The sequence below is a fragment of the Bombina bombina genome, chromosome 4 (assembly GCF_027579735.1).
Source record: "Bombina bombina isolate aBomBom1 chromosome 4, aBomBom1.pri, whole genome shotgun sequence".
Taxonomy (NCBI): domain Eukaryota; kingdom Metazoa; phylum Chordata; class Amphibia; order Anura; family Bombinatoridae; genus Bombina; species Bombina bombina.
Genome location: NC_069502.1, coordinates 743,145,607 through 743,157,885, shown reverse-complemented (window position 1 = coordinate 743,157,885; position 12,279 = coordinate 743,145,607). Strand labels below are relative to the sequence as shown.

At 35.0% G+C, this 12,279-nt stretch overlaps 1 protein-coding gene across 1 annotated transcript; it reads left to right on the top strand.

The window, feature by feature from the left end:
- Positions 1–8,669: 8,669 nt before the first annotated feature.
- Positions 8,670–10,052, top strand: LOC128657808 (homeobox protein 2-like). The gene has a single exon (XM_053712225.1). It carries the CDS (start codon positions 8,670–8,672, stop codon positions 10,050–10,052), a length of 1,383 nt encoding a protein of 460 aa, XP_053568200.1.
- Positions 10,053–12,279: the final 2,227 nt, after the last annotated feature.

Sequence of the window (12,279 nt, the reverse complement as noted above, 5' to 3'; positions counted from 1 at the left end):
CCCCAAGTACTCTTCACCTGTTAGATATAATATGGAAAAAATGGTTGGGGAAAGGGAAAGGGGATAAATTCGAATGGCGCCACATTCTGGAATAAAGCTCAATATGTAATTAAAAATACGGCTGATAATGGGAAATCAAGGTGTTTAGATATAATATATTGTTATAGTGATGGTGCAAAATGTATAGAAACCAAACACAAGGAATTGATATGATATAGAATAAATGATTATATGTCACTTATCTGTATATGTCAGAAAAATACCTTCCTCAGAACAAGCTGTGATGAAGATAATATATATAAAGATGTTTCGATTCAATGAAACATTAATAGTATATGTGTACTAGTAATAATTATAATACTGTTGTTACTGGTAATGCCACAGGATTACTAAAGTAAAATAAAGATAGTGTGTCATATGATTACACACAAAACAGACCCATGTATAGCTAATAGAGTGAATATACAATCACATTTCCGTTATATTAATAATGCTCAGGGTCTCAAAATGTAAGAAACAATATTAGTAGTACAAAAATTCATAAATTGGGGTCACAGTAGAAAATGTTACTAAAAAATGAAATATTAATTACAAATTAAGAATAAAAAATAAATAAAGAGTAAAAAAGGATCACCTAATATCGTAATAACGTAATATTGGATACACAGTGAAAATAATGTGTGTTGAACGTCCTAATTGACAAAATAAAACTACTATGAGTGAGTATTATTATAGTCCATATCAAATGTGCAGTACTTCAACTTGATAATGCTTCAATCCACAACGTTCCCGTTGGGAGCTTACTTACACTCCTTCACCTCAATCTCATGAGGTAAGTGCCGCGTAGTGTACAGATAAGTCTCCTTCCCGGTATCGGCTGTAGGTATGAGATGTGTTGTCTTTTCAATACTGTTCTCTCCTCTCACCGCTCTTTCCCCACAGTGCATGCAATCATATAAGAAAAAGGACATACGATAGTGCAACACTGTTTCAAAATGACACACTATTTATTAATATCTAACGATGTATGCTTACATCAAGAACCCTCAATATTATGAGGTAAATTAAAACTTTAAAACTTTAAAATCCTTTTGCTAGATTGCAGGGGCACGGTGCTGGTCACATATGCACACAGTGCAAACTTAGCATAAGGTAAGACACAATCCTGATGCGTTTCGAAGGGACACAAGCAATTCAGCCCTTCTTCCTCAGAGGTATTTACCAAATGCTTAGGTGACTCAGTATTTAAAGCTTGTTGGAGGGCGGCGGCACGTCCTCTCGTTGCAATATGTTTCTAATTGGTCTCTTAGGATCACATGTAAGTTCATTGAAACTATTGGTTGATAGCCTGGGAGTAAATGAATCATGTGATGCTTACTTAAACCTATTGAACCTAAAAAACAACAGCTCCGTTTCCATGGTTTCTGTTGTGAAAGGTGTGTGTATTAATTCCTGCCTGTTATATACACTGCAATGTGATTCGTAATAATACACTTATTATGATCGTCTATGTCGTGTTTATTGTGTTTATTATGTACATTTGCCATAGTGGAAACCAATATTTTAATTTGGAAATTGTATATCCCCAATACACAATGTGAACAATTATATTCCAGAGTGTGACGTGATGTTGGTTGGGCTAAAGAGTTTGTCTATGATAGCTTGTTGATCTGAAGATAGAGATACTATGCGGTGTATTAAAATCGATTGTGCTCTAGGAGTATATCTATGAGCGCTTATTAGTCGTTAGGTTGAAAAACTGAAAAATGTATTAATAATGTATTGAAATAGTAGTTGGCGTTAATTCAACTGTTGATAATACTTTGGAAGTGTATCTAAAAAAGCCAAATGCTCAATTCAAGTAAAAACATCCAAATGCTCAATTCAAATAAACACATTAAAAAACTGGCATATATAAATAATAGTAATAGTAGTAACCTTTGCTGAAAGCAAATATATGTTTAAAACACTATTAAGTGTAGCATAATAGCTATTTCAGGGTCTTATGCTAATATATGCGACCCTTCTCGCTATGTGTGTAGAATTGGAATAGAATTAAAATTAGTAGGGAAAGGATGATATCTAGCTTAAGGGCAGAGGTTTGTAAAAATGATGATGTAACAAATTTTGCTGCAAAGGGAAATGGAAAGCGCTCTCATTGAGAAGATAGAAATATTTTCCCCCCCATATATAAAAAGAACTGTACTGATGAGATTCAGTTGAGATAGAGTTATTAACAAAACGTGTGGCTAGTAGTAGTGGAAATACAAAAGCTCCACTTTATGGGAAACTATGGCCCACAAGCGACCAATTGTGTATAAATATGCATATTATAAAATCCAGGTTAATAAGATTGATAATAATAATAATAATAATAAAACCAATCTAAGAAAGGAAAGAAATAATAAGAAGATATAGTCACTAAATGGTAAGTGTATGAAAATATTGCATTCTAAATGTACACTCTAAAAGAAGGTTGAAATATGATGAGTGGGAATTAAACATAGAAAATAAAAGGAATTTATATAGAAATATTGGGTTCCTTTAGTAGATCTAAATGTGCCAAATTGATGTGGTTATGTCCATAGACTATATTTTCACATGGGGATATATTTGAATATACGTAATATTGAATGTTGTGAGCCCACATTATAATTATGGGGAGATATGCTGTATATATCCATAACCTTATGTTAGATAAGCTGCAAGATCGATGTCTTTGTTAAGTCCCTTGGGGGCTAGTGTTTGGAGAGTGTAGATCCAGAAAGTTTCTCTCTTCCGGATTTCCAATTCTCTGTCACCCCCTCTTTTGTTCTCAGGTATGTATTCGAGAATGGATCCTTTTAGACACCCTGGATCTTTATTGTGTTTTTTAAGATAGTGGGCAGAGAGATTGTGATTTTTTTCCCCTATTTCTATGTTATTGAGATGTTCCAATAATCTTTTTTTATACGGTCTAGTGGTGCGGCCTACATATTGTAGGCCACACCCACATTCTAGTATGTATACTACATTTTCGGTACGACAGTTACATAGTGTATTAATTTCGTAGCTCTTTTTAGTAACAACTGAAGTAATTATCCTTGTCGGTTTGTTTTTCCCCAGATGGTGTTCGCAAGCTACGCAGTTGCGTCTATTACATTTAAAGAATCCGATAGTAGACTTCTTTAACCAGTTTTTATTAGTATCTGGTTTTTCTTTTAGCTTGCTGGGTGCTAGAATGTTTTTTAAATTCCGATTTTTTCTAAATATTACCTTAGGAGCTATTTCTGTAATAGGTTTTAGTAAGTCGTCTTGTTTAAGAATCTCCCAGTGTTTCATAATGATGTTTCTGATTTCCCTTGATCCTTCATTATAAGTAGTTATGAAATTTACTGTGTTCAAATTAATGTTGGTGTCAGATTGTGGTTGTTCCTTCTTCCCTGTATTCAATAGGGACTCTCTGTCCATCAAATTCACCTTCTGGAGTGTATTCTTAAGTTTATATTTATTGTACCCCCTTGCTAAAAATCTCTCTGTTAGATTACTAGCCTCCTGATCAAAATCTTGCTTCCTGGAACAATTTCTTTTAATTCTTTGGTATTGTCCCATAGGAATGTTGTTGATCCATTTTGGATTGTGGCTACTGGAGGCATGAAGATAGCCATTGCTATCTGTGTCTTTCTTAAAGAGCTTAGTCTGTATTTTTTGATTCTCGTGAAAAAATACAATGTCTAAAAAATCTATTTCCAAAGTATTTCGTTTACCTGTAAATGTAAGGTTATATTCATTAGTATTTAGTCGTTCGATAAAGGCATCCAATGAAGTATCAGTGCCATTCCAGATGAAGATAATATCATCAATATATCTCCCCCAAATGACAATATGGGGGAGATCTTTGTTGTTGTGCCAAATGGTTTCCTCCTCCCATGCCCCCATGTATAGATTGGCATAGCTGGGGGCAAATTTTGTCCCCATCGCTGTGCCATTTTGCTGGAGGTAATATTTATCTTCAAACAAGAAGTAATTTTTTTCCAGAGTGAATTTAACTGATTCCAGAATAAAATTTTGGTGGTTCCTTGATAGGACAGTCTTTTCTTTAAGCCAATAGTCTATCGTTTTTAGGCCTTTATCATGGGGTATATTAGTATAGAGGGCGCTTACATCGAGTGTTACCCAGATGTAGCCCTCCTCCCAAACAATTTTGCCTAATTTGTCAATTGTATCTGGGGTGTCTCTCAAATAAGATTTCATTTCAGACACCAAAGGTTGAAGGAATATATCTATATACTCTGACAACCTGGATGTAAGGGAATCTATACCGGATACTATTGGTCTTCCAGGGGGGTTTAAAAGATCCTTATGGACCTTAGGCAAATGGTACAATATTGCCGTTGTGGGTGTATCTTTTTTGAGATATTGAAATTCTTCTTTATTGATCACACCCAGATGTCTAGCATTATCCAAGAGATGGCTGTATTCAATTAGGTATTTATTTGTCGGATTACCTGTTAGTTTGTGATAGGTGTTTGTATCACCTAGCATCCGATATGCCTCCTTTAAATAGTCTTCCCTATTTTGTATTACCATGCCTCCTCCCTTGTCCGCTTCTCGGATGATGATGTTGTTGTCCTTTTCTAGAGTCTTGATAAACGCCTTTTCTGTTTTATCCAGATTGTCTTTTTTGATTTTGTAATTTTTACATAGCGTGTCAAAATCTTCCTGAACTAGTTTAGAGAATACCGGAATATGGTTACCCTTTGATTGAACTGGAAAAAAAGTTGATTTGGGTTTCAAATGTGTAAATGTTTGTTTCCCTTGTTTGTCTCCATCTTCTATTGTTTCAGACCATTCTCTGTTCTCCTTCTCAAGGGCAATTAATATATCAAGAGTGTTTATATCACTCTCTTGTGACATTCCTATACATTCTGAGCTAGCTACACCTATTTGATCTTCATTTTTATTTTTGATTTTTTCAAAATGCCGTTTGAGGGTCAGATTTCTCGTAAACTTATTTAAATCTAGGAACAGCTGAAAGGGATTTGGTCCTTTTGTGGGTGCGAAAGAGAGTCCTTTCTGTAAAACCTTTATTTCTTTTGTAGAAAAGGTTTTGTCGGACAAATTAAATATTTTTGTTTCTACATCTTTGTTTGTAGAACCAAAGTTTGTTTTTTCCTTTTTGCTCCTAGTTTTTCCCCTTCCTCTGCACCCTCTATATCTTCGTTGCCTCTCTTTATTCCCCTCGTTCTCCATTGCGGGGTTTCTGGGGGTATTTGAGTATTTGACTCCTTGTTCCTTTCTATTTTTCCCGAGCTCTTCTCTAAAAAATGACAATTTTTATTCTCTGGGTATCTTTCTTTTAAGCCTGGGTTTTTGTAATGCTCCCTTTTGTCCAGTCCCCCTGCTCTATTATTACCCCAGTTAGAGTTGTCATCTCGTCTATAATGGGGTCTATCGTCTCGTCCCCTTGAATAGTTTGGATTATGGTTGTAATAATAATTATTGGTACCATACTCTCGCCTTTGTTGGTAATTGGCATGGTGAGTCCTCTCATTGCCTGTATTTACTGTTTGGTTTCTATGGTATACCTCCTCCCTAAAGTTCCTTCTATTAAAATGGTCTTGATAATAGTTTCCACGTGGTTGCTGTTGTCTCCAATGTTGTTGATTCCTGAATGATGGTCTCCTATACTCTCCCTTATGCTCATAGTTATTCTTATTATTTTTTATTCTATTGATTCCATCATCTCTAGTTCCATCATCTCTATTTATATGATGTAGCTGTTTAAAGTCTACCCTTTTGATGTCTTTAGTAATTTTACTCTGTTGGGACGGATTGGATAGACTTTCATTTAGTTCCCTATACTGTTGATTCACAGAAAAGTTAGGTGAATCTATTTGGAGCCAGTTGAATACATCGTCTTCACCATTAACAGTAATTGGTGTATTATTTTGCCAAATATCCATTTCTTCGTTTTGTTCTTTTTCTTTTTTGTTTTGATTAAAATCCCTGTAAAATTTATTTAATTTTTTGGTTTCTATGACCTTGTCAAATCTTTCCATCTTAGTCTTGTTGTCCTTATCTAGTTCGCTATAGTAAATATCTCCCTTGAAGGGATTAAGTTGTTCGCGTATCTCTTTGATCTGTTCCCCCAAAATCTGTACTTTTTTGTTTCTAAATCTAATCAGAATGTCAATAAATTTGTACGAGCACTCTTCCAGTGCATTATCCCACTCCGTTAGTAGTTCAACTTCTGTGCTATCCATTATCGGTTTTTTCTCCAATTTCAATCCCTTGGGTATAAGTTTATATTTATTGTACCTCTCTAGATTGTTGCTGTCGTGCCAGTTTAAGATTTGTTTGCGACATAATTTTTCCAGATCTAGTAATAGTTGCTTTGGGTCTATTGAACTCACTATTTCCTGATGTTCAGTCATTTCTTCACTTATGGTTAAATTCCTAGTTCTATTTGTGGGATTGAAATAATCCCCATATTCGTATTCTTCAACTGAAAGTGACATATTTTTCACTATAGAGTGTATACGTTTAGACAAAAATAGTATACCAAGGAATTTACCCAAATGTATTACTATATATGATAGTGTATTGGATCAACTATGTGGCTAGATATGCAATAGTCCCACCTGTAGTGAATGACCTTCGATATAAACAAAAGGTGATGAATAGAAAGACAATTAGAAATAAGAATAGGGAGTCAACTGCTGCCTCCTACTGGGATAGAGATAATATATGAAAAAAGATGGGTGTAGGTTTGGCGCTGGAGAACCGCCCTATCAATACTTCTAACCTAGAGTGTGTTTCTGGCTGCCTACGAATGTCTAGCCAGTGTGAATTGTGCCCCCAAGTACTCTTCACCTGTTAGATATAATATGGAAAAAATGGTTGGGGAAAGGGAAAGGGGATAAATTCGAATGGCGCCACACTCTGGAATAAAGCTCAATATGTAATTAAAAATACGGCTGATAATGGGAAATCAAGGTGTTTAGATATAATATATTGTTATAGTGATGGTGCAAAATGTATAGAAACCAAACACAAGGAATTGATATGATATAGAATAAATGATTATATGTCACTTATCTGTATATGTCAGAAAAATACCTTCCTCAGAACAAGCTGTGATGAAGATAATATATATAAAGATGTTTCGATTCAATGAAACATTAATAGTATATGTGTACTAGTAATAATTATAATACTGTTGTTACTGGTAATGCCACAGGATTACTAAAGTAAAATAAAGATAGTGTGTCATATGATTACACACAAAACAGACCCATGTATAGCTAATAGAGTGAATATACAATCACATTTCCGTTATATTAATAATGCTCAGGGTCTCAAAATGTAAGAAACAATATTAGTAGTACAAAAATTCATAAATTGGGGTCACAGTAGAAAATGTTACTAAAAAATGAAATATTAATTACAAATTAAGAATAAAAAATAAATAAAGAGTAAAAAAGGATCACCTAATATCGTAATAACGTAATATTGGATACACAGTGAAAATAATGTGTGTTGAACGTCCTAATTGACAAAATAAAACTACTATGAGTGAGTATTATTATAGTCCATATCAAATGTGCAGTACTTCAACTTGATAATGCTTCAATCCACAACGTTCCCGTTGGGAGCTTACTTACACTCCTTCACCTCAATCTCATGAGGTAAGTGCCGCGTAGTGTACAGATAAGTCTCCTTCCCGGTATCGGCTGTAGGTATGAGATGTGTTGTCTTTTCAATACTGTTCTCTCCTCTCACCGCTCTTTCCCCACAGTGCATGCAATCATATAAGAAAAAGGACATACGATAGTGCAACACTGTTTCAAAATGACACACTATTTATTAATATCTAACGATGTATGCTTACATCAAGAACCCTCAATATTATGAGGTAAATTAAAACTTTAAAACTTTAAAATCCTTTTGCTAGATTGCGGGGGCACGGTGCTGGTCACATATGCACACAGTGCAAACTTAGCATAAGGTAAGACACAATCCTGATCCTCATTGAATCGAAACATCTTTATATATATTATCTTCATCACAGCTTGTTCTGAGGAAGGTATTTTTCTGACATATACAGATAAGTGACATATAATCATTTATTCTATATCATATCAATTCCTTGTGTTTGGTTTCTATACATTTTGCACCATCACTATAACAATATATTATATCTAAACACCTTGATTTCCCATTATCAGCCGTATTTTTAATTACATATTGAGCTTTATTCCAGAGTGTGGCGCCATTCGAATTTATCCCCTTTCCCTTTCCCCAACCATTTTTTCCATATTATATCTAACAGGTGAAGAGTACTTGGGGGCACAATTCACACTGGCTAGACATTCGTAGGCAGCCAGAAACACACTCTAGGTTAGAAGTATTGATAGGGCGGTTCTCCAGCGCCAAACCTACACCCATCTTTTTTCATATATTATCTCTATCCCAGTAGGAGGCAGCAGTTGACTCCCTATTCTTATTTCTAATTGTCTTTCTATTCATCACCTTTTGTTTATATCGAAGGTCATTCACTACAGGTGGGACTATTGCATATCTAGCCACATAGTTGATCCAATACACTATCATATATAGTAATACATTTGGGTAAATTCCTTGGTATACTATTTTTGTCTAAACGTATACACTCTATAGTGAAAAATATGTCACTTTCAGTTGAAGAATACGAATATGGGGATTATTTCAATCCCACAAATAGAACTAGGAATTTAACCATAAGTGAAGAAATGACTGAACATCAGGAAATAGTGAGTTCAATAGACCCAAAGCAACTATTACTAGATCTGGAAAAATTATGTCGCAAACAAATCTTAAACTGGCACGACAGCAACAATCTAGAGAGGAACAATAAATATAAACTTATACCCAAGGGATTGAAATTGGAGAAAAAACCGATAATGGATAGCACAGAAGTTGAACTACTAACGGAGTGGGATAATGCACTGGAAGAGTGCTCGTACAAATTTATTGACATTCTGATTAGATTTAGAAACAAAAAAGTACAGATTTTGGGGGAACAGATCAAAGAGATACGCGAACAACTTAATCCCTTCAAGGGAGATATTTACTATAGCGAACTAGATAAGGACAACAAGACTAAGATGGAAAGATTTGACAAGGTCATAGAAACCAAAAAATTAAATAAATTTTACAGGGATTTTAATCAAAACAAAAAAGAAAAAGAACAAAACGAAGAAATGGATATTTGGCAAAATAATACACCAATTACTGTTAATGGTGAAGACGATGTATTCAACTGGCTCCAAATAGATTCACCTAACTTTTCTGTGAATCAACAGTATAGGGAACTAAATGAAAGTCTATCCAATCCGTCCCAACAGAGTAAAATTACTAAAGACATCAAAAGGGTAGACTTTAAACAGCTACATCATATAAATAGAGATGATGGAACTAGAGATGATGGAATCAATAGAATAAAAAATAATAAGAATAACTATGAGCATAAGGGAGAGTATAGGAGACCATCATTCAGGAATCAACAACATTGGAGACAACAGCAACCACGTGGAAACTATTATCAAGACCATTTTAATAGAAGGAACTTTAGGGAGGAGGTATACCATAGAAACCAAACAGTAAATACAGGCAATGAGAGGACTCACCATGCCAATTACCAACAAAGGCGAGAGTATGGTACCAATAATTATTATTACAACCATAATCCAAACTATTCAAGGGGACGAGACTATAGACCCCATTATAGACGAGATGACAACTCTAACTGGGGTAATAATAGAGCAGGGGGACTGGACAAAAGGGAGCATTACAAAAACCCAGGCTTAAAAGAAAGATACCCAGAGAATAAAAATTGTCATTTTTTAGAGAAGAGCTCGGGAAAAATAGAAAGGAACAAGGAGTCAAATACTCAAATACCCCCAGAATCCCCGCAATGGAGAACGAGGGGAATAAAGAGAGGCAACGAAGATATAGAGGGTGCAGAGGAAGGGGAAAAACTAGGAGCAAAAAGGAAAAAACAAACTTTGGTTCTACAAACAAAGATGTAGAAACAAAAATATTTAATTTGTCCGACAAAACCTTTTCTACAAAAGAAATAAAGGTTTTACAGAAAGGACTCTCTTTCGCACCCACAAAAGGACCAAATCCCTTTCAGCTGTTCCTAGATTTAAATAAGTTTACGAGAAATCTGACCCTCAAACGGCATTTTGAAAAAATCAAAAATAAAAATGAAGATCAAATAGGTGTAGCTAGCTCAGAATGTATAGGAATGTCACAAGAGAGTGATATAAACACTCTTGATATATTAATTGCCCTTGAGAAGGAGAACAGAGAATGGTCTGAAACAATAGAAGATGGAGACAAACAAGGGAAACAAACATTTACACATTTGAAACCCAAATCAACTTTTTTTCCAGTTCAATCAAAGGGTAACCATATTCCGGTATTCTCTAAACTAGTTCAGGAAGATTTTGACACGCTATGTAAAAATTACAAAATCAAAAAAGACAATCTGGATAAAACAGAAAAGGCGTTTATCAAGACTCTAGAAAAGGACAACAACATCATCATCCGAGAAGCGGACAAGGGAGGAGGCATGGTAATACAAAATAGGGAAGACTATTTAAAGGAGGCATATCGGATGCTAGGTGATACAAACACCTATCACAAACTAACAGGTAATCCGACAAATAAATACCTAATTGAATACAGCCATCTCTTGGATAATGCTAGACATCTGGGTGTGATCAATAAAGAAGAATTTCAATATCTCAAAAAAGATACACCCACAACGGCAATATTGTACCATTTGCCTAAGGTCCATAAGGATCTTTTAAACCCCCCTGGAAGACCAATAGTATCCGGTATAGATTCCCTTACATCCAGGTTGTCAGAGTATATAGATATATTCCTTCAACCTTTGGTGTCTGAAATGAAATCTTATTTGAGAGACACCCCAGATACAATTGACAAATTAGGCAAAATTGTTTGGGAGGAGGGCTACATCTGGGTAACACTCGATGTAAGCGCCCTCTATACTAATATACCCCATGATAAAGGCCTAAAAACGATAGACTATTGGCTTAAAGAAAAGACTGTCCTATCAAGGAACCACCAAAATTTTATTCTGGAATCAGTTAAATTCACTCTGGAAAAAATTACTTCTTGTTTGAAGATAAATATTACCTCCAGCAAAATGGCACAGCGATGGGGACAAAATTTGCCCCCAGCTATGCCAATCTATACATGGGGGCATGGGAGGAGGAAACCATTTGGCACAACAACAAAGATCTCCCCCATATTGTCATTTGGGGGAGATATATTGATGATATTATCTTCATCTGGAATGGCACTGATACTTCATTGGATGCCTTTATCGAACGACTAAATACTAATGAATATAACCTTACATTTACAGGTAAACGAAATACTTTGGAAATAGATTTTTTAGACATTGTATTTTTTCACGAGAATCAAAAAATACAGACTAAGCTCTTTAAGAAAGACACAGATAGCAATGGCTATCTTCATGCCTCCAGTAGCCACAATCCAAAATGGATCAACAACATTCCTATGGGACAATACCAAAGAATTAAAAGAAATTGTTCCAGGAAGCAAGATTTTGATCAGGAGGCTAGTAATCTAACAGAGAGATTTTTAGCAAGGGGGTACAATAAATATAAACTTAAGAATACACTCCAGAAGGTGAATTTGATGGACAGAGAGTCCCTATTGAATACAGGGAAGAAGGAACAACCACAATCTGACACCAACATTAATTTGAACACAGTAAATTTCATAACTACTTATAATGAAGGATCAAGGGAAATCAGAAACATCATTATGAAACACTGGGAGATTCTTAAACAAGACGACTTACTAAAACCTATTACAGAAATAGCTCCTAAGGTAATATTTAGAAAAAATCGGAATTTAAAAAACATTCTAGCACCCAGCAAGCTAAAAGAAAAACCAGATACTAATAAAAACTGGTTAAAGAAGTCTACTATCGGATTCTTTAAATGTAATAGACGCAACTGCGTAGCTTGCGAACACCATCTGGGGAAAAACAAACCGACAAGGATAATTACTTCAGTTGTTACTAAAAAGAGCTACGAAATTAATACACTATGTAACTGTCGTACCGAAAATGTAGTATACATACTAGAATGTGGGTGTGGCCTACAATATGTAGGCCGCACCACTAGACCGTATAAAAAAAGATTATTGGAACATCTCAATAACATAGAAATAGGGGAAAAAAATCACAATCTC

Excerpts from the sequence above, each read along its gene's own strand:
- LOC128657808 (XM_053712225.1), top strand. The coding sequence starts at position 8,670 with ATGTCACTTTCAGTTGAAGAATACGAATATGGGGATTATTTCAATCCC.